Source organism: Hippoglossus hippoglossus, chromosome 11 (assembly GCF_009819705.1).
Source record: "Hippoglossus hippoglossus isolate fHipHip1 chromosome 11, fHipHip1.pri, whole genome shotgun sequence".
Taxonomy (NCBI): domain Eukaryota; kingdom Metazoa; phylum Chordata; class Actinopteri; order Pleuronectiformes; family Pleuronectidae; genus Hippoglossus; species Hippoglossus hippoglossus.
The window spans coordinates 5798997-5822800 of record NC_047161.1 but is presented as its reverse complement, the minus strand read 5'-3'; the positions used below and the strand labels follow the sequence as shown (position 1 = coordinate 5822800).

The 23804-nt window shown below is 44.4% G+C and overlaps 1 protein-coding gene across 1 annotated transcript; it reads left to right on the top strand.

The window, feature by feature from the left end:
- Positions 1 to 4783: 4783 nt before the first annotated feature.
- Positions 4784 to 23804, top strand: LOC117770903 (TGF-beta receptor type-2-like). The gene is made up of 7 exons (XM_034600747.1): positions 4784 to 5103; positions 8752 to 8893; positions 9688 to 9878; positions 13062 to 13825; positions 15294 to 15435; positions 21936 to 22060; positions 22708 to 23804. Exons 1-7 carry the CDS (start codon positions 5031 to 5033, stop codon positions 22885 to 22887), a joined length of 1617 nt encoding a protein of 538 aa, XP_034456638.1. The 5' UTR covers positions 4784 to 5030; the 3' UTR covers positions 22888 to 23804.

Below are 23804 nucleotides of genomic sequence, written 5' to 3'. Positions count from 1 at the left end.
ATATGAAGATACTGCAAACCAGTAAGACTGAAAACAAGGAGACAAAAACCACCAGCCCCACTAAACTCTCAATTTAACTCCAAATGTGTTATTTTATCTGTCCAAAGACTGAGGTTTTCACTCCCCTTTTATGTCTCATTTGCTTTTCCATTTGGTTTCCACCATAATATTATCTCTGAGCCACCTGGAGTCTTGCTGGGTGTCGGAATAATCCGAAAAAGTTATTTCCCAAATGGGAAAAATCATGTGCACGTCCCCTTAAGTCGGACCAACAACTCAGAAAGTCGGCAGAAAGTTTGGTACGTGAGAGGCTGACGTCATCACTCACAAACCAATTAAGATAATTTAACAATCAACAATCATGCATACATAAATTATTTATCTACACCTGTTCCTTTTTCTTTGGCCTTCATTTTAATGCAAATATCGGACAGAGGCATCAAGGTGCTGTCTAAACGCGTCCAGGTTTTTTGCCAACAATAGAATAGCTGGTTTGTAAGAAGCTGCTGGCGTTCACCGCAGCTTCATATTTAAAGATGAAAGACTTATTGATCTTCTCATCTGATGCGGCTCCTAATAGACAGATCACATTGTCAGCTTCTAGTCACTGGAGGCTGTTGATTTTCTGTTGCTGTGAAAACAGGCACAATAGATTTGATTAAATCCGAAGAACTCCAAATACACAAATCCTGACACGGGCACTTATTCCTGACACGTGAAATAGAAAATGAGAAACAGTACGAGGAGAAAGTCTCTGCCTCTCTGGTTTATTTTGCTGTTTTTTTCACCTTCTCTCACTTACTTGATTTCACCTTTTCACTCTCTGTTTCCCACATCTCTCTCTAATGAATGCGCATTCATCTTGAATTCTTACAAAGCTACCACTGACTTTAGTACAGTGTTATTGTGGCATTATGAGAAGTGAACTCTCCGGGGACGAAGCCGCACGTGAAGCACTGAAGAGGCACATTCAGACAGATTGGATCCAACGGCAGCGCTGCAGGTGAGACAAACATTTCATATTCCTGTTGCGTAGGCACCTTAATCATGTGCAGTGTAACTGAAGAAGGCACTGATTCAAAATTGTTTTGTGCCACTATTCTCACAAGCAATTTACAAGTTGTATTACATTACTATCTGCTGCGCAAACACACCCGCCCCAGGTTGTGGGAGTCGAGAGCAGAGTTTAAAGATGTTTTTCTTGTGGTGTGAGCGGCATTTGTGCGTTTTATCTTGTAACAAAGACACAATTTGAAGTGGTTTATAGTGACAGGCGACATTAGGCGGCTGTGTGAGCAGTAATGCAGCAGCTTGTTTGATTTAAAAGTCAAAGGACTGAGAACGTCGGCGGCAGATCAGTGATTACGCCTCCTGCCTTTAGTTGAGGGTGGATCTGGTCAGAAAGAGAAGATGGTGCACAGTGTTTACAAATCCGTCGTGTTCAAGGTCACCTGAAGAAGCAGATTTCTCATGACGATGCCAGAAATCTCAGTATAATCTGAGGTTCAGATTTACAGGCTCGACATACATCTCTGTTTTTTGTGAGAGATCTTCCTCCTCTGACTCCCGACACCAGCGGCCTCAAGATGACGGTGTCCAACAGGGGCTAAGATCCTGTGCCAGTGTGCATTAATGAAAAAAAACCCTGTTTAAAAGATTTGACAAATTGTTGTCAGGGTGGTGGCAGCAGGAAGGTTCCCGGTTTGAATCCCATTTCAGCCAGGGTCCTTCTTTTAGGAGTTGATAATACTACTAATAATAATCATAACAAGAGAAGAACTGTAAGATGACGCATCTTTAAAAGCACACATGCTGATCTGTACTTGTGAAACTTGTTTTGTAACTGATTTGTCCCAACTTGTAAAACTATGACACACTAACCTGGCAAATTAATATCAACAATTTCCCAGTGAAAAGAAAGACCAAGCCTTAATATTTGAGCCAATTCTATGACCCAACTCTAAAGAACTCTTTAAAACTCACGCTCTGCTTCATTATGAATAAAAATGAAGACAATCCACTGCAGTAGAGGGAGACGTCCCCTGTGTAACATGCTACCGTGTCTAATTTTAAATACCGAGAACATGAAGTGAAAAATTCAAAATGCCGTGGGAATCCAAAGCACCTTTTTCTTTTAACAGTTTCATAAGTTTTAAATCCAACGTGACCGACTTAATGTCCAGAGAAAATGAATTCAAACCCTTTCGGAGCTGAACTTTCTCAGAACGCTCACGTGTCTCTGTTAAGAGCCATAAATTCACAGTCTCTAACAGCGATTCAGCATCTTTCTCACTTTGCAAGACTTTTCTTTTTTCCGTGACTGAGCTCAGTATCCAGTGATGACTCAATATTCCTGTGTGGCACACATTCAGCTGGCTCTTCGTGCGGAGGAGAGAACTTATCGAAAGTGGGCATGCACTATATGCATAGAATCTTGTGTGTGGGAGAGACACCACTTATTTTCTTCTAATGGAGACCGAAAAAAGAAAGACGCAGAGAGACTGACACCTCCGAGCGCCTCTGTAATGTGCCGCATGCTGCGTTTGTTTGCCGCCGGTGTTATCTTGAGGCGTGCGTCCAGAGATTTGTCATCAGGTTTCGCTGTTTGCTTTTCACTCGACCAAAGCAGTTTACAGGAATGTCAAGCACCTGCTCTTGAGTATAATACGACTCAGGATGTTTGCCTGGTACTTGTTTATCTGTGTTTGTGCAACGAGGGGGAGAGAGAAAACTGTTCAAAGGCAGAAGGAACGCCAAGGAGCCACAGCAACAGAGGAAGAGCTAAAAGTGACACATGAAGCAATGCCAAAAAAGAGCAGGTTTAAAAAGGCCTCTCTGGACACACTGGAGTGTTGTGTATTCCCTGCTGAAATGAGGCAGATAAAGTGGAGTTATAAAAGAGTTTGTTTGGGTGTTGTGGTCGGCGAGCAGGATGTTGTGACCCGCTGGGAGCCCACATGTGCTGAGGTCAGCAGGGAAAGGGACGTTTTGGGCCCGCAGCGCTGTCGGATCTCCACCTTGTGGCTTGGACCCCATCCTGCAGAGCTGAATGGCCGCCTGGCACACGGACTTGAACAAACACACACATCCAACCATCCGCACCGTCCACACCCACCCGGAGGCAGAAGTAAAACAAGGTCAGTGAAATGGGCTGAATGAAATCCCTCCCTTGTAGACCAGGGCCTTCCAGAGACTCAGAGTTTGGACAGCGAGGCCTGTTTTCTTTGCCTGTACTTGTTTACATTATGGCAAATATGCACCATGAAATGTATGCTGAATTAGCCACTGTCAATCCCTATGGATCCTGGACGTATACGTATCAATGGAGTACTTTAATAATGAAGTTAACTTAAAGTGTAACTTCAAGTTGTGGGTGATGTAACTCTAACCCCACCCCAAACACACACACACACACACACACACACACACACACACACACACACACACACACACACACACACACACACACACACACACACACACACACACACACACACACACACACACACACACACACACCAAGTAGCTTGCTAAAGCTAAGTTATTGTCGCTCAGTTATTTTCTCGCTATGACTCCAGCGATGACACTTTTCAACACACACATGTCGAATCAAGTAGACGGCATCTCACCTTCTGAGTTTCCTGACAGTCATTAGGGTAAGTTAGGGTGTGTGTGTGCGTGTGCGTGTGCGTGTGCGTGTGCGTGTGCGTGTGTGTGTGTGTGTGGGTGGGTGTGTGTGTGGGTGGGTGTGTGTGTGGGTGTGTGTGTGTGGGTGTGTGGGTGTGTGTGAGACAGTCGAGGGGCAGGAGAGGATGGGGGAAGTCTCTGAATGGTAGACAATGCGTTGGTTTAGATGTTTAGTTACAACATGGATTTGAAAAGGAGCTCAGTTTTCCAGATTCCTCCTCGTGAGCGGTCGCTGTTTGCGGGGGGGGCACCCACCTTTAATCAGATGGTATTCACTTTTTCAAACATACATAAAGTTCATGACGTAGGGGACGTCCCGGAGGATTGACATTACGTTCAGCCCTGAAAGGTCAGAGACGGTTTGAAACACTCGTGTTATGACCCACGTTCAACCCCATCAATGTACATTTTTTTACTCAATTGGTAATAAATGTGATTTCAAAACACAAAACCCATGTAAGTGCTGCATCTCTTCGGAAACTTGATGATTCTCAAGCTCAGCGAAAAGCAGCGAGGGGCGTTGATGAAGCCGAGTGAGTCTCGGTGGTGTGAGGAGTTGACATCCTGTGGGGGGGGGGAGAGATGCAGTGTGAGCTGGTCACAGGGTCAGGACTGAAAAACCTGACGTCACGGCTGGAGTATGCAGAGCAGAAACACATGTGGGCCATAGAGGGTGTGATTTATTGGTGTCACGGTGGACTTAACCTCTGTGTCTTCAATAAAAAAGCAACACTTTGAGATATGGAGGGGCCCTGGGCTTTACTTATGTCACCCTTGATTAACTGGGAGGCCTGGACCCCCTCCAGGAAAACATGGAGCAGGGGGACGTGATGTAGGGACTTGGCTTAAATGAGCAAAATGTGTAAAAATAAATAAAAATAAATGTGTTTTCTTTTCTGATTATCAGTTTTCTGTGAGATCTGAGGGCTGCGAGGACACTTTGAAGAGAACCAGGGTGTTTTTGCTTTTACTTGCAGGCTATAAGGTGAAGCCTCCGGTTATGTGAGAGCGTGTCATTTCAAGTCCCAGCCTCTTAATGACAGGGTTCGAGTCTGCCACAGGAGTCAGGCTGAGAAGAAGAGGACGAGGAAGAGGAAGAAGAAGAAGAAGAAGGGGAGGAAGAAAAAAGTGTCCAGCCCCTCTTAAGATTTCCTGTTTCATGAGAAGTGCACGTTACTGTGAGACGTGTTGAGCAACTCCTGCCTGCGTGTGTTTACTTCCACCCGGAGCCGCGCGCGCGTCTCTCTTCTCTTCTCTGGTCGTGGAGCGGCTCTAAGTTCGGAAACCCAACCAAGGCTTCGGTGAATTCATGAGAAAGAGGGAAGTGTGTTGTCCGTCTCTCCATGGAGCTACTTCGCTTTTCCGCTTTCTGGTGCGGAACGATACTGTTCGGTGTTTTACTGCTGGAGGAGACGGGTGAGTCCAACTTTGCGCACACGAGTCTGGACGAGTGTCGGTGAAGCGACACCTAAGTTTGCTTGAAGTTTATTTCACACGCGATGTTTCCCCGCAGACCTGCAACACTTTTAATAATTAATAAAAAAGTCCGAATAAACTTAGTAAAAACAACAGAAACCGCCGCAGTGCGCAGGTTATTGAGATCCAACAGTCACCTGTAGTCTTCCTCATACGGTTAAAGTTTGTAATGTTTGTTTCAGTCCATATCACGATTATTATCATATTTATCGCGATAAACGTCACTTTGTTATAACTTTTAAGTTGTCAGACTGATTTTTGCTTCTGAGTGAAGGTTTTTGGTTTTAAACTCTTAAAACGACAAACAGCAAAACATTTGTACGAATCTGAAGTAGATCGTATGTGTTCAAACTCGTCACCGTGCATACAAAGTGTTCGTATCAGTCCACATCGTGATAATTAATTCCATAAATGTCTTATTGTTGTTTCTTTCAAGTTTGAGGACTGATTTAGCTATTGATGAAAATGATAATCGTTATTTTTATTGATATTTCTTTATTGTCCTACCTCCTCACATGGGTTATCTCTGGGGTTGGGCAATTTTAATTTTAATAAGATTAATCAGAAACAACAGAAGCCGCTCTACAAGTGTCTTATCTGTCTGATATCACCTGTTAGCCTTTAAAGGCCTCCTCATAGCATGCTGCTAAAATGATATCAGGTAGAAAATGTTCATTTCAGTTGATATCGATTATTATCTTGTGATAAACCACGTGTGGAAGGGGGGCTATTCTATATTTGTCCTTCTCTGTCCCTAAAGACGAGTTTCAAACCACAACTCAAAACTTTAGAGTAATAACAATGTGACATTTATGGTGCTAATCATCGATATCTATAATTGTCACCTTGATAAAGTTTTGGCCGTATCGCCCTGCCCCAGTTTGTCTCCATCTTTGATGTGGCAGCCACATGACTTCCTCCGAGGAAGACTGGGTTTTACCTTCATCTGTCCCAGGCTCAGTCCCAACGGCACCAAGTGGCTTTGGCTGCTCCTAATCCTCTTCCCCCCACCTCTGTGCAATTATATGTAGCCCTGGGTGACAATTACCACCATTCATCCCCTCCATCGCCCGCCCCCTGGGTTTAAAACGACGCGCTCGTCTTTCAGAGGAGTCGCTCTAATGATATAATTACTCCGGCTCAAACACCTTCACACCACTGGACTTATCCCCTCACTGCTGATTTACTTCAAACCCCCCCTCCCCCCATTGGCCCACCGGGCAGAGCTGAAGAGGCTGAAATGGCTCTGAAATGATTCAGGCCGGAGTTTAAGTGTAATATCTTGATGGGTTTTGTTTGTTCGGGGGAGTTCCCTCAGTCAAGAGGCCGGAGAGAAATATTTCTCTGCGAGACTTTGCTCTTTCACGCTGCAGGTTGTACAGTATTTCTGTTGCTCTGTCGGTCTAACCCCACCCTGCCGACTGGGGAGGAATGACACAGTAGGCTTTTTGTGCCACAGAGCACACACACACACACACACACACAAACACACACACACTGTATCACACACACACACCACAGCACCTTTTCAGGTCAGTGTGAATTCAGGGGCGAACGGATACTGAGCAGACTTCTTCGCTGACTGCTGACACCGTCGAGATGTCTGTTTTCACTTGCACTTCCCTGTCTGAAGCGTCTCTCTCTCTCTCCATGTGACTTGTAGCTTCAGACACCCACCCACCACTTCACACATATCTCTGTGGTGTTTTTGTGCAGAAGTTATTGTCATCGGTAGAAGCGAAGCCACTTTCTCTCTTGGCCTGCTCTCGAGATGCATATTCTGATGGAAGGAACAGGTTCCTGTGCACGTGGTGTTGGCGTACAGTAGAAAGTGTGGTTAAGTGGTTTAACTGTAGCAGTGCAGTCACACGCTCATTCTCTTCCTCTGCTTTTATAATTCAAATGTTTTCCCGTCAGACTATTCTTCCGTTTTTTCGTTTTAAACATTAACCTAAAAGATCTGGAGGAGTGGAGTTCAGTGATCCAGCTCTAACCACGTGGAAATCTCTTTTTCCCTTCTCCTTTTCTGTTTACTCAGTAGACTCGCAGCGAGAGGCTAAAGTACACATGATCATCATCATTACCGTCATCATACCACGTTGTATACGCCTCACAAATCATGTGGGATTGTCTGTAGAGAGATTGCTCACCCTCCTCTTCCTCAGTCTGTCCTCTCTGTCCCAAACAGAGGCATGATACCTGGCTGCTTTTATCTTTCCAAGAACTAACAGGAAACCTGTCTGCAGAAACTAAATTCCTCACAAACACACACACACACACACACACACACATTACGCCGTCCTACCTTTTTTTTGATATTCATGAACAGAGTTGGCGCGGCACCTTTCTTGTCGAGGAGCCGACTTGACAAATTAGAGAGTTCCCAGCGAAGGAGATGAGATGAATCCATGTTTTTCTTTGTTTGTTGTTCTTGCCTGTCTGGCAGTTGTCTCCTCAGATGATTATCAAACCCACAGGCACTCATCACACAATCCTGTCTTTCACTGATATGGGCCTGCCTGCCGGCAAAGTCAAGTCTGAACAAGACCAGAGTGAGGTGGAGGCCTCTGAACGCTGCTCTTATTGTTCCCACTTCACAGGCAGCGAACATGTCCGTGCAGTAGAAAGACATATTTTGGATTTGTTTCGTCTTTGCTCCAATTTATTGGCAAATTCCAAAAGAATCCCGGACTTTATGTACATATGTGCGTTACTGATCAAGCCTTTGTCTGATATTTGATCAAATGTTGCTTAAATAACCAGTTAAACATACAAGGCATCAGGTTTGAGTCTGTATTCATTCCTATGGAAACCTCTGTGATCTCGGATGTGTTGCGAAAATAGTTAGCGGTAGTTTTTCGTCCGGAATTTGCCTCCATGTACGTTGAAAAACTGTAACTTTTGCGTATGTATTTCGGACAGATCGTATGCACTTTGTACCACAGGAAGTTACCATGAAAACTCATCATCTAAGAGGCTAGTTGTTTGACATTGTTAGCTTTTGTCCCGATATTGCTCCGGACATATATTCCGTTAAAACAGCTGGCGCAAAGAAAGGCATTTCCCTTCATCGAACACTTGGGGGCACTTGGAGTCAGTGTATATATAACAGACTTATTTACGAGGCGTTCATTTTTTTTAAATTATATTTTGAAAATAAAAGGTCTTAAAAAGTATTAAACTGCCTTGAATTTAAATTGCATGGGTCGTAAGGTTTTTGGGCACATCACTGCGATAATGTCTCTACTCTGCCAGACCGAAGAAGGAACATTACTATGTAATTATACCAGTATGCAAGTTTAATGATAAGTGGCTTGAGAATAACAAACTGTGCTGTGTGTCGAAAGTGTTTCAACAACGGGGATCAAGGTGAACGGATATAAATGTGTTTTGGAACAAGTAGATAATTTCACTTTTTGTTTGTGTGTATTTCCATCACAAGTTTGGTCTTAAATCTCATTTCAAGTGTCTTAAAAACACTTAAATTCAACCTGTTGTTTCGTGTTTCGACTCCGTGTTACAGTTTGGACTGAATTTTTTTTATTTACTCACCAAACTTCCTCTGTCAAATCCCTTCTCTTTCTCCAGAGGCCATGATAATGAAGATGAAGAGGCTGTGCATGTTCTGTGACAGGCAGCCAACCAGCTGCATGGGGACAGGGAGGTGCAAGGTGGAGTGCAACATCACGTCCATCTGCCCCCATGACGACGAAGTGTGCGTCAGTATATGGTGAGTGTCCACTGGATGTGAATAATAACAAGTTATAGTTGGTTAAGTATTAAAGTAAGTTGTATGAAGGTTATTATATTCAGATCTTAGATCATAATAGTGAGAAAAGAGGTGAGGAAATGATCTTTCCTCATTCAGACCAGTTTCCTTCGCTGACCTTTTCCTCTAAACACTCCGTCCGTCAGCGTTCTGGGGCAGACGATCGCACATGAGCCTCTAACCACCCATCAGCATCAGATCTGACTCCAAATGTGAGAAGCAGCAGGAAGCCGATTTGTGTCGGTATTAGAGGCTTAAGGCCACGCTGCTATTTCTAATTATATTCGCGTCGTTATGGGCATGTGAGGTGCTGAGGTTAGCAGAACGCCAACGGCACGTGGACGGCTGCACCTCTTGAAAATGTCGCTCAGGACAGCGCCGCTCTGCAGGGAGGCGGAATTTAAATATTTATGTATTGTGCAGGTTCAGGGTTTTTTTCTCCTTGTTTCCTGTTTGTAATGATATTTCAAACTCACGCTGTTTGTAAATGTGACCTCTGTGTTGCAGTGATTTACATAATGCTGAGGCCGTGGACAACCCTGGCCTTTACACTAACCACTTTATCACTGTACGGCTGAAAAACTGCATTATTTGCACAACTTCAGTCCTGCCAGTGTTACACGATGATACAGATTTCTGAAAACGACTTCATTTCCAAACTATTCTTTGTCGTTTTTGTTCCAAAACAAAGACTACAAATCAAATCAAACCAAATAGTGGAAGGGTTTTCAATGGGTTTTTTTTCTGTTTCTCAGGAGGAAGAAAGATGACAACGCCACCTTTGAAACAGTCTGTCACAAACCAGCTGAGAAGCTGTACGGCCTCGTCCTGGAGGACTACAACAACAGCAAGTGTGATATGAAGGAGAGGAAGGGAATGGGCTCCGAGTTCTTCATCTGCTCCTGCTCGCAGGATGAGTGCAATGAGCACATCATTTTTAACTCATGTAAGTTAAAGCAGCAGCTCTGTAGTTTCTTCTTTTGGTTTTGTTTCTTGTTTTTTGTTTTTGGGCCAAAACTCTGACTTATAAAGCTGAAGCGAACATGATAGAAAAGAGTTCCCTGCAAATTCAAAGCAACATTAGCCCGATCTTCACCATCTCTTTCCCTCGGACCTGTGACCTGCTCAATAGCTGCTCGTGCTCCAGAGTTTTCACAAACTATGTGAATCATTGTCTCTCTGCTGTTTGGTGCAGAGCGAGTCTCCCACTGTGGGTTTATCAGAGCTTGTTTGCTGAAACAGCTGGAAACGAGGCTGATGAGAGCAGAAATACTGAACTAAAGCAGTGAAACTGCAGGACGTAAAACCAGAGCAATTAGATAAAAGATGCCAAAACACTCCCCAGAGCTGAGGGGAGCTGCAGTCTGCTGATCATGAGGGGCTGTTTGTGGGAGAACAAATGTCCAAGTCGGTTGCTCCGCACACTTTCCGGAAGCTCAAGCACAAATGTCAAATGTGGGAATACAGCAGGATAATATCTGGAAAATTCACAGCAGGAGAGTAGGTGTGTTGATGACACTAATAACTTGCGACAGACGTGAAACTGGAGGAGTTTAGTGTCTCAGAATGAAAAAGAGGCATCGTACATGAGATTTGAGAGCTTTTGGCGATAAGAACAGACTCCAATGTCAATGTGCTGTAAACAAAAGGACTCATTTCTGCAATTTCCACGTCATGTCGGGCCTCCTGCATGATCGACCCAGGCGACACCCCTCGCCTGAGTGTTCCGGACATTTTCCTGTTGTTGTGAACACGTCTGACCTGGAAAATCTCCTGCTGCATTCTTCAGAAGTTAAAAGGCAAAGAGTCATGTTTATTATACAGCTTTTGGTATGGGTACTTTTCTAAAAGCAGTGGACAAGTGGTGCAGAAACTCTGCATCAACATGTATGAGGTGGGAGACCTCACGCTTCCCACATCTGCACAACACAACATGCTAACGTCATAGTCACGGTCCACCTCATATTATCATGCCAGATCCTCTCGGCTTGTCATGTAAGGCGTCATGCATGAAGGCTAACACGTGTGCACTTTAATTCTCTCCGGCTATATGATCACAAACAGGCCTTTCGGAGACGTTGACCCGCGGACTCCAGTTGCAACACGGGCCCTGGAATCAAATGTATTTTGACTACAGCATCCAGGCAATAATAACACGGAGGTACATTTCCGAGACCTGGCTCCGAGCAGGGAGCCAAATTGAAAGCATCTGCACAGTGAAAAAACCACGTCATGGAAACCCATTCGCTCACTGTCGAGAATGTCTGAGCACTTTCTGTAACTTCTCTGTCACTAACCCGAGGCCGAGCTGTAATGAAAGAGCTGCAGCAGAAATCAAATATATATATATATACATATATATATACTAGTTTATGTTTTACGAGTTAGTGACTGTGATGATCCTTTGAACAGTGTTGTTTTTCTGATTAAACATTCACTTATGTTTCCTAAACTGTATAACAAGGGTTACTGCAAAAATCACAGAGCTAATTCATAGGTTAGAGGAAAAGCCAAGTTGTTCACATACCAGCTAAAATATATTTAGAGTTGCTACGGTAACGGTTGTCAGTCTTCTCATCCAAGTCTCGGCAAGAAAGCAAATAATCTTTTTTTCCCCTCAAACTATTCATTTAAACAATTTTTTCAGTTTAAAAACTACAGAGCAAAAACTTTCAATTTAAGGAAAAGCTTAATTTGATGGTTTTTGATTTAACCAGCTGGACATCAGATCCTTTCTCCCTCAAAACGTGAAGTTATACAACGTGATGCTCTGGCCAAAGCCGTCTGGGAGCGCTGTCTGGCAGAGGCACGGTGACAGGTTTGTTGTGAGAAAGAGCTTCTCACTCTACCAAAAGCAAAACAAACTGGTCGGGGCCATGTTGAGGATTTCAGACATGTGGTTTCCTGTTCAGGAAAAAAAAAAAAACCTGAGAGAGAAGCAGAGGGCTTGACTGGGCAGACGACTAGATCCTGTACTCCTCCTTCATTTTGACCCGACTCTGCTCCTCACATCTACCATTCATCTGAAATCTCTTTTATTCATCTTTGTAATTCACCTGTCTGCGATTCTGTTTAGAAACAATCGTCATCTAAAGCTAAAGGGGAAATTAAGGTCTGTAAAAGGGGGAAATTGGTAAATGTTGATCAAATCCATGTGGGACTGGGAGCAACTAGACAACACAGTGTACAAGTAATTAGATTTAGATCTCGTCACATTGTGAACCAGTGGGTGTGCTCTCGTTCCGTATGTGTTGTCTGGTTATATACAGTTTATAGGTCTTCTCTTATAACCGCAGCTCAAGTATAAACTTTCACTCCTCGCCAAAACCGGAGCAGCTACCAGACGCACCGCCTCCTAAATTACAAGAATCAGACGTAAACTATAAAGAGACACAATATGTGGTTGACTGGGTCAGGGTTTGGAGCTGTTTGCATTTGCGGCCGAGACGCTAACTTTAGCTTTCTGATGCTTATGGACATTCCTTATGGGAGGGTAAGGCCCCCCCCCCCCCCCCCCCCCCCCCCCCCCTGCTCTGAGAATATACTACTTTAGTCCTGACCAGATACGATCTACACAGATACGAGTTTGACTTTAATTTGTTTCTTGTGGGAAACAAATTTTCCGTTAGTCATCATCCCGAAAAAAGGACAAGTGGGAAAGCACAGGGTTTTGAAAGAACCTTCGTCTTGTTGACACAGAGAAAAGGAAATCCAAGAGATTAATCTTGAATTATACAAAATCCCTTTATAATCATAGTTCTGGGACTTTTGATCATATCACATGATCACAGTTCATCTTGTAGATGCTCCAATCTTCATTTTCCTTGGCCAGTTCTGAATGTGGCGTATATTTAAATGGAATCTACAATTTTATTACAAGTGGACAAACTGATAAATGGACCTTGCAGGAAAATTATTTTTTGTTATCAAGTTCAAGAAAAGGACTTTTAAACCCGGGTAAATTGTTCTGGTCACTTGGGGTCAGAACAACAAGCTGTTGACATCACATTTTAAAGTTGAAATGCTAAAATCCTGTGCAGAGCTAAAGAGAACAGTCCAGCGATCATCCTCTGGGGACATATTCACGAGTGTAGTTTTAATCTTAGTCTTCTCACTTTTGTTCCCTCAGACATGGACTCTCAGGTGGTAGCGGTCATCTTGGTGAGCCTGGTGCCTCTGCTGGTCATGGCTGTTCTCGTCATCACTTCCTTCTACTGCTACCGGGTCTACCGCCAGCGGCATGCCAGCTCCAGGCGCAAGAAGGGCTTCAGCGACGCTCACGCCATCATGATAGACGACGAGGGTTCGGACAGCAGCTCCACGCTCGCCAATAATCTCAACCACAACACGGAGCTGCTGCCCATCGAGCTGGATGTCCAGGTCGGAAAGGGACGTTTTGCAGAGGTTTACAAAGCGAAACTGAAGCAGGGCTCGTCGGGCAGCGAGGAGCAAGGGTTCGAGACGGTGGCGATAAAGATTTTCCAGTACGAGGAGTACGCCTCCTGGAAAAACGAGAAGGACATCTTCTCGGACGCAGACTTGAGACACGAGAATGTGCTTCACTTCCTGACAGCGGAGGAGCGGAAGGTGCAGAGACAGTACTGGCTCATCACGGCCTATCACCCCAGAGGGAATCTGCAGGAGTACCTGAGTCATCATATTATCACATGGAGCGACCTGTGGCTGCTCGGGAGCTCGCTCGCTGGCGGAGTGGCTCACCTGCACAGCGACCACACGACCTGCGGCCGCTACAAGGTGGCCATCGCACACAGGGACATAAAGAGCTCCAACATACTGGTGAAGAGCGACCTGACCTGCTGCCTGTGCGACTTCGGCCTCGCACTGCGCCTGGACAGCAATCTGTCAGTGGACGAGCTGGCCAACAGTGGGCAGGTAAGGCTTTTCTCACTTTGGCTTTTGATCCCCTTCAGAGATAAGACATAAATCCTCTCCTGCTATAATTTGCACCGGCACCCCCCCGACACAGGCCATTCCGAGCCCTGTCATATATTTCTTTTGAAGGTATTTATTCGACCCTGAAACGAGCCACACCATCGATCAAACTTTTCATTTCTGATCCTCATCGCTCAGGGAAACCGGCTCTAAATATTTGCCATTCTCTGTATCTTATTCCCCCGATGGATCCTGTTGATGGACATTATGCCGTAATTCTTCCTGGGTTGTCATTTTATTATAGTCACAAGGCAAACAGGCTAGATTGATTCTTAATGGACTCATTACGCTGAATAGACCAGAGTTATATTAGACTCCATTATGAAAATGACTCACACCTAATGCATTGCACTGCCCTTGGAGGGAAGCGCCATTGAAAACATTTTCCAAAGCGGTAATTATGTGAAGATAATCAACATGTTGTTCAGCTCTGAGCTCCCTTTGTTTTCTAAGTTATTTAATACATCAAACATGTTTGGATTCTCATGAATGTGATGTGACATCTTGCTGAAGCAGGAAATAACCACCTGTCTTTCCACCTCAGGTTAATGTTGGGGTGTGATTCTTACTGACTAGATGTCCTGTCCTGTTTAAAGCAACACCATGTTACTTTTACTGAGCAACAGCGCCCTCTGCAGCTAGGCGGGGTGATTGAATCTGTCGGGCTCCGTGTCCCAGTGATTTACATGTAGAGAAAAAACTGTCTATCACTCTGTTGACAGCTGCTCTGAGTGCGTGGTCCCACTCACTGAACTGAAACACAACTGAACGGTGGATATTACCCATAATCCCCAGCTTCCTGTCACAAATCCACAAAACTCTGTTTTTAAATTCTTCATATTTTAAAAGATTCCTGGCTGGTTTGTTTGTTTGTGATCAAGACCGTAAAATTCAGTAGAAGGATGTGGTATGGGTCAGGGAAGAAGCCATTACATTTTGGTGCAGATCTGGATCAGGGGGTGGATCCAGGAATCTTCTTAGATTTCCCAGAGAATATGTTTAATGGATCTTGATGGGAAAAATCTGCCTTTTTTTCTTCTGTGTGCGATTTGGTGCGGATCCAAATAAAAATCTGGATCTAGTCAATTTAAATGTGGTTTCGTAAGGGGAGTGTTGGCAGAGGTGTGTTCTCTGCTGATTGCCAGTTTAAGCTGCAACTATCAGTCAGTTGAAGTTACACAGAGCAACAACATGCGTTCAGGGTGACGAGTGGGAGTAGGAGCTGCACCATTCTCTCTATTCCAAGTCAATGTACCATCACACTTATTTTGAAGCTTGGACTTTTGGGTAAAAAGGGCGACATACTGTTGCTTTAACCCATAAAAAACAATATTATACTATGTTATCTTTTATTGTCATCAGCTGACTTCAGTGACACGGATCTCCCTTTCTGTTTTTCCTCCTCCAGGTGGGTACGGCCAGGTACATGGCCCCAGAGGTGTTGGAGTCGAGAATCAACCTAGAAAACATCGAGTCTTTCAAACAGGCCGACGTCTACTCCATGGCTCTCGTTCTGTGGGAGATCATTTCCAGGTGTAGTGCAAACGGAGGTAAGATGAAGTGCACGACTCAATAATCTGCTGTGGTGCCTCCATGAGAGAAATGACCACTTCTTCTAATGACGTTATCTGATCAGTGTTTGAAACTGAAGGCCAATGCATCAGCTTTACAGCAGCAAACATTTTGTGGAGTAAACTGTTAAGCTGTTTATTTTTTTATGCCAAATAGTTTAGTCCGATCCTGGGACTTCAAAAGCTCCTCTGAGTCCTCATCAAAATATTTTGCTCTTTCAGGTTGAGCTACTGGTAAACAACTCTGGTAAACTGATAAATTAGGCTTTGAATTAATAAGTAATTGATTTTAAAATTACTGAAGGATTTGTGAAGAAAAACTGCAACAAAAAAAGAATCACAAATTTAAGTTCACAGTTTGCAGACCTTACTTACTGTGTATTCAAGAAAGAACAGTTAAGCTGTAAACAACAATCTGGGCCTGTATCCAGGCCAAAGGCAGTTTAACTTAACCACACAGTAAATATAAGAATAAGTATTTATATTATCCATCTGGCTGGTTGCGCTTTAGAGATTCTGAGTCAGCAGAGAACAGCAGGGCTGACGGCAGCGTCTCTCTCAGAAATACTACAGTGGATATTTGCTCTCATTGAGGATTTGAACGCCTCCTGAAGGTTGGACTCCGTCCTGGTGGATGGAGGGATCAACATTTTGGGGGAGATGCACTTAAGCTGCTATTTCCGTGAGCCCATGTGAGGAAAAACAAGAGAATACATATCTCAGTATGAAAAAGAGGTTTCATACACGTAGGAGACGCCGACAAAGACGTCAACTTGGAAACCACATTTTTCCGATATTTTCTGGAGTTTATGTTTTTTACATATGAAGAACGCAGCGGGAGAGTTAGATGAGAAGATTGATGCCACTCTCATATCTGCAAATTAAACTACAGCCAGAAAAATAAGAACAACAACAACACAAACTGTAAAGTGTAAAAACAAAAGATTCAGAATGTCGGCCAAAAATAACAGTCTTGCTCATAAACCCTCGTGGATTTCCCCCAAAATGTTGAACTGCTGTGTCACATCCCTCAGTTTCCTCTTTGTTAATCATGATCAGTTGTGTTGAGTGCACATCTTCTTTAAATGTATTTTTACCTCTAAACCCATCATGTGTTGCCCCACTGTTCACACATAAACATCACTGGTGACCTTTAGTTAAAAATAGAGATAAGTGTGTGTTTCCTTGGTAAATTAGAGATTAGCCCGGGTGATTGAGGGGAAAGGAAATCCATAGCAGCACTGATTAAGGAAATTCCCTTTGGACTGTGTGCAAAGATCCTCAGAAATACTGTTAAGAGAAAATTTGCCTCCCTGGCTCTCGCTCCACCTCTAAGGAGAACAAGCACATGGACGACTTTACCAATTAGGAGCCCGGTGACCAGCTCCACCTCGAGCTCACTCACTGGATGTGTGACGGGACCTGTGTGTGTGTCCTCCATGTTCCATTAATCACTGTGGGAACGAATCCTAAAAGGGACCCAATCCATCTTGTCGACGTCTCAAGGATCAGCTTTCACTTCACTAATGTCGCGTTACTCGCGTTCGTCATGCCGAAGCAAAAACAAGGCCAGGATATGTGCAAATAATAGAAATGGGTGATTACGTGAAGGAGAACTGCGCGGCAGTATTTCACGTCGACAGTCAGTCATTTGTTTTCACTTCCTTTCAGTGTCTCTGTGGTCCAGTTTGTTTCTGTGACTGCTCCCGTCTCCATTGTGTCAGCGTCGTGATTGAAAGCCGGGTTTGGACATGAACGCGTCTACTTTGGTGTTTTCCTGTTTTTGCCCCCACTACCCGAACCCCCAGGGGGCCCCCCTTGAAATGTGTCGCACCGTTATTTTGCCCAGGAGAAAAAAAACATGGTTATGTGACCCACAATCCCCTTTGCTTTTCCTCTCCCAACAGTAGGAATATACAGTATGTGCCCTGTGGGTACACCTTTGAAAACAAAACAGACGATTTCCTGTTTTGCAAAGAGCACGGTCCCTGGACGCACTGTTTTGAGAGGGAAGTTAACTCTGTGGATGATGTTTTGTGGCGAGTGTCTCCTGAAAGCAGACCAGACAGGATACATCGAGATGGATTAAATTAATCCAGGCTGGATCAACGTTAGCTTCACGTTGTTTCCTCTTGAGGGACAAAGGCTTTATTCATCCTACTCATCCATCCACTTTATTCACTTCTCCGTTTATGCTTGTGAGTCTTTCCGCCGCTTATTTGGGATTTATTTACATCTCAACAAACGGGAACTGTGGACGACAGCAAACATTATTATAGACCCAGTTCAACCATGTTTTTCTGAATAGACAGACAGTAACTACAGAGGTTGATAGATTTAGTTTTGGGGGCAGAGCTTTGATGAGAGGGGGGGTGGGATGTATCTGTTGCAAGTGTTTCAAGTTTCCAGGATTACCAACCCGAGCTTTAAACCGGACAAACACATGACTTCCTACCAAATCTTGACAAATAATGTTTTCATATCAATATCGTCTTTATTTCAGGGAAGTGAAAATATCGCTTCATTTTCCTTCAATACAGTTAATTTACCAAGTTGTAGCGTCTCTGTCTTAGTTTGGAAGCTAGCTAGCTAAAGGGATAGATCAGTAGGATGTCAGGTTAAGGGAACCTGTTTTGGATTTTAGCTGCTGTGTCAAACCAGACATTAAGTAAAAACATTAAATCCAATAAATACATTAAATAACGGTATAACATTGGGATTTGGTGTTTGATATGGAATGGTATGGAATCTACAATATGGATTTTACTCACACAAGAGAATAGTAATGAGTCGCACGTGCAGCATACATGTCGGATTCATTCTTCGTCGTCTAAACTCGTCGGCCTCAGCTCAGCTTCTCTACATTTCTCTCCCCCATGTATCTTTCTTCTTTTTACCCTGAGGCAGGTGAAGCAGCGATTAATTACTCTCTCGCTGCGCCGCAACGCTGCAGACAGTCACCCAGCGTTACTCATGGCCGGCACAGGCAGACAGGGAGGACAGGCCGGTGAGGATTTACTGGAGAAAGGGGGGGGGGGGGGAGCAGATGGGTTCCCGTCCCACCCTCGGACCAGAGCAGAGACTAAAGATAGAAACCGCTGGGGTAGCACATGTGTTTTTCCCATGTTCTGCATATCTTCATCCACGTTTTTCTTGCCTTGGCAACTCTCCGAGGCGAGCGGGGGGGGAATCTGTGGATCGTTAAGCTGAAAACCCAAGGAGACGGTTCTCATCCTGAAAGGTTAAGATGTTGAATAAACGGTGAAAGTTTTCCACCTTGAAGGGCCCAGAGGAAGGAGGCAAGAGGCTGCGCAAATGAGATGCAGTCGTTCAGTTGTGCTCGACTGGCAGATAGTGATAGTACGCTGCCAGAGATCTGGAGTGAATGAGTGAAACTGATGTTGACTGAGTGCTCAGAAAGTCGTCCTGAAGTTGCCAAGTTGTCCCTGGAGGTCGCTGACTCACTCATGACTCTCCGAGAACTCACCTCGCTGGAGACGAAACACGCACGGCTCCAGGAATGACGCATCCCAGACGATCATTTTAATGACCCGGGAGAAGTTTCCACTCATCGCTCTTGTATCTGATGCCACCTGCCTGTGTGTGTGTGTGTGTGTGTGTCTGTGTGTCTGTGTGCGTGTGCGTGTGTGTTTGTAGAGGACAGATGTCTGATCAGCTATCTCAGCGCCTCAGTGGCAGGCAGCCACCTCGCCGCTCTGTCACGGTTCCTGGGGCCGTGGTCTGCTCTCAGATGGCAAGGAGAACACAGCCGTCTGTCGACAGCGCCCGTCAGCCAGGCAGCCACGAGCCTTCGCTTTGCTTTTCTTTATCTTCCAACTGTAAAGACAGAGGAAGGGCTGGAACGAGAGAGAAACAGGGAGATTAACACACCTCGGAGAGAAGGGAAAAGCTGGATCCAAGGCTCAGGCCTTTTTAACTCCGCCTCTGTTCTCCTGTATAATTTAGCTGGTCCAGATTTAGGGCTTGGAAAAGACTGCGAGGGCGTTCCTCAGGCGGGTGGGGCTAAGTAGTGGGATAATAGTGGAGTGGTGTTTAACGTGGAGCTGCAGACAGAGAAATACCTTCGGTCCCTGGAGGGAGAGGTTGGGCTAGACTGGAGAGGAGGAGAGGTTAGGGCAGCTGCGCTCCAGATGTCAGACCAGCAGCTCCTTTGGAACTGGAGGGCCTGGTGGACTGGTGTGTGTGTGTGCGTGTGTGTGTGTGTGTGTGTGTGTGTGTGTGTGTGTGTGTGTGTGTGTGCTCGTCTATATGGGTGTGGGTGTGTGTTGGTTCTGCCATATCCCACAATTGGGGGAACTTATGTCTTGATTGGGGACGAATCTGGGACAGAATATTCGGGTTTGTGCCCAATTCGGTTTCATTGAAGCTTCATCCAACCCGAGCTGGAATAGCTCCGGTCTTGTTTTAATGGGGTTAGGTGAAGGTTAGTGTATGTATCAGCCATAGTTAATGGTAGGGTTAGCCTCCAGGGTAAGTCAATGCCATATGTCCAAAGTAAGCTCCGCACATGTATGCATCTGCACGAAATGACTTTAACAGCCTGCGAGCAACACAAAACAAGTGTCACAGCCACCGCAGCCTAATCAAAACCAGCAGCGGCGGCTGTGAGTGGATTAGTCATCAAGCTGTTCCTCCAGACGCAGACTTTGGAAAACAGACAATGTTATTGTGATCACATCACTAATTTATTTCCAAGTGCTTGTTCAAACTCTGCTTGGATCAGCTTCCCTGCATTATTTATGTGTTTAGGTGATGGGATTCTCTTTATTTACGCCTTATTGAGAATAATTAGACAAAAATGTTCACTGGGAAGGGCAGCGGCACCAGGAAATCTAACAAAATATCTGCTTGTGATGACGTAGAAGGGTTTACAGATCTCCTCGAGCACCGAGATCTAAACATTAACCACAAAACTTTGGAAACTTCAGGACTTGTTTGACTGAAGCTAAGAGTTTCTCTCGTCTGCAGATTCCTGACATCTGTCCTGAGAAACAGACATTTAAGGATAAAATATGTGCCGGCGTTGCAGAATTCACATCACTGCATGTCAGCTGTCGTCGGAGACACAGCAGAAGTTCTTCTCTCTGTGCAGAAATCTTGTCAGTATGCAGCGTGTGACTTTTGCAGACCACAGCATTCCTCTCTGACCCTGTGTTGTGTTTTTTCAAAAGCTTTTCGCCCGTTCAGAGTTTAATTTAAGGTTCGCCCTGGAAAAACCACCTCTCCTTTTTCAAGCGGGATTCGCCGGCCCCTCCATCCTAGAATACACACAGAGAGCTCACGAGTATGATTCATATATTTTGGGCCCATTGTTTGGGGATGAACACGTAAACATGTTTGCCTGACGGTTTATAAAGTCCAGAATACGGTTATACTCTCGCTCAGGCCTGTCAAAACAAAGAGAAACATCTGTCTCCTTTTCTCTTCAATGTTGACCGAAGGCTGGGTGGGGCTTTGTTTCAGATTTTACCCCCGAACCAGAGGAATTTCACTTGCAGAATAAGTTTCAACTTCTGAGAAAAGCCCCCTGTTGTATTGGTCTGTGTCCCAGAAGTCTCCATTTCCTGTCTGCAGGCTTCATAGCTTCCTGTGAGCCTCTTTGTAACCATCCACGGGTTCATCCCACAAACAGTTTACTTAGAAGTGGATTGTCTTCTCCAGCATTCCAGACATTCAGGATCGGTTGTGGATTTCTCATTCCTTAACTTTGACATATAAACGTTACAGGTGGAGTCAGTGAACTTGCAGCGAACAACATGTTTGCCTCGTGACTGAACTGATTCCTCCACAACTCGCTGCGGCTGGTCCAGTTCTCTAAACTCTGTGGGAAAGATTTTCATCTCGAGCAAAATGCAGAACCAATCTGCTTTTACCTTTTTTGTTAGTTTAGGTGTGTGTTTAGGATATATTATGTAAGGTTACATTTTCTTTGCAAACGGTTGACCCGGGGTTTGCAGACTGCATCGTCCTCTTCAGTGCTCTGAAGTCTTGCCCCCGAGTGAACCCGACTGCTATTTTGCCTTTGAGAAGCACTCTGCGTTTTGTTGTGCAAGAGAACTGACACAAAGCCAGAGCTGAGATGGTGAGCTACTTAAAGCCTATTAATGCTGACGGTAAAAAAAAAAAAAAAAAGAAAAGAAAAATGTGATGGAAAAAGTGTTTCTCCTCAGCAAATCTCCCCCTCGGCCCTTCTATCAGTGGAGTTGTTTGTGCTGCTGCGCTGCTGTTTACACTTTGCAACCTGCAGCTTTTAATTTCCAGCGCACAGTGGCTCCTTTGACAGGTGTTGTGGCTGCGTGCGATGTGGGCCGCTGCCATCTGATCCAGCCGCTCCATTCAGGAGAGCTGCACCAGTCCTGCACATGCGAGTCTGCTCTAAAGTGCATTACTGAAGCGGAACACTTTGATGATGTTTTTTTGTTTTTTAAACCTGTGTCTTGTTTCTCGTTGACGTGCAGAGGTGAAAGAGTACGAGCCGCCCTTCGGGAACCTGAGGGAGCACCCGTGTGTGGAGAGCATGAAGGACAGCGTTCTCCGAGACAGAGGAAGACCTGAGATCCCCAACACCTGGAACAACCACCCGGTAAGAGGCACCAGCACCTACTGGACACAACCTGGTAGAAACCGGCTCCATGTTTTAACTCAATGATCTCCGGTGGGATGAAGCGACTCTGTGACTACTGAGGACCTCAAAATGAGGTTTTCATTGCATCTTAATTATGTACTAATGCTTTTTATCATTGGTCAGTTTTAGCAGCAACTATAAGCACAGATTAGCTGGTGAGCTAAGAATACATAAGCAACAGCCAGCAATTGGATAACCTACAAAATGCATCATATAATGCAAACCCATATAACTAGCATTAATATCGTTAATAAATAATTATCAGTGCAGCACTTATTTCCTAATTAGCTCATTTCTATTCTTTGTGGAATTTCTGCATCGGGAAACTTGGTCTCTTGAATAATGTTTCCTATTTAAACAATGCAAAAATTAAATATTCAAAGCGGTTTGATCATGAAGTCAAGAACAGGCCATCTGCTAAAATCAAATATCCATAATTCTGTTGCATTATACTTCATTAATAGAAAACACACTGGTTAACAGTGATTTCCATCAACACAAACACAGATGGAAGCACAAACACACATGAACGTTGATGGTTTCAGCCACAGACTGAGTCAGTGTTCCTGACTGATCATACCTGTGCTCCACTGCTCCCCCTGCAGGGCATCCAGCTGGTGTGCGCCTCCATAGACGACTGCTGGGACCACGACCCAGAGGCCCGCCTGACGGCCCAGTGTGTGGCCGAGCGCTTCGACGACATGGAGTACCTGGACAAGCTGTCGGACCGCTCCGACTCGGAGGAGAAGATCCCTGAGGAAATCTTTGTTGTGGATGAGAAGTAGAGCGCAGCAGAAACACCGCCCCCGCCAGGAGGGGTGAGGAGTTACAGCCAAGCAGCTGGGAAGGAGAGAACCTCCAGTGGACGCTTTGCAGTGGGTTCGTCAGAGATGAGTGTCGGAGGAGAGCACTGGAACATCGTCGAGAGGAAAGTGAACTGTCACCACAGAGAGGATTACTGCAGTATATTCATCAGGACCAACACAAACACCAGAGACTTTATTTGTTTTCTTCTTCCTGCTTCAAAGACTGGATCATAAACAAACAGGGAAATCACATTATTAAGCTTTTTTTTAACCAAATACTATTTGCACTTTATCAATATCTATGCACACCAAATGATATATATATATATATATACATATATAAATATATATGTATTCAGTGTTGTTTTTGTTTTGAAAATACATTTCAGGTGTAGGAATTAAATGGACCGTATGTATTTAGAAAAGAGGGTAAAAGGGAAAAATGCAAAGATATAAAGATGGGTTAATAACACTAATGATATATATTGGATTTATTGGTCTGGTGGCTTCAGATAGATAATGATGGAAATCACCCAAAGCAAAGGAACAGAAAACCCATACAAGGCAGTTTTCTACAGGGAAATCAAATCTCAATGACAATGAACTGTTGGATATGGCAAATCAGTCTGAAAGTTAAAGGTGTGTGTGTGTGTGTGGGTGTGTGTGTGTGTGTGTGTGTGTGTGTGTGTGTGTGTGTGTGTGTGATCTGACAATAAGGGACAGAGATACAGTATGTACAGTATAAAGGATTTTAAACTGCTCGCTGCCCATAAACCATCAAGCTGAACTTGTTTGAAGATATTTTTTGAACAGAAAAGTGAACTCTGGTCTTGTTTTCAGGGGAAAAAATAAAATAATTTTTGTAAAAAAGAGTGTAAAGTCATAATTAAAAATGT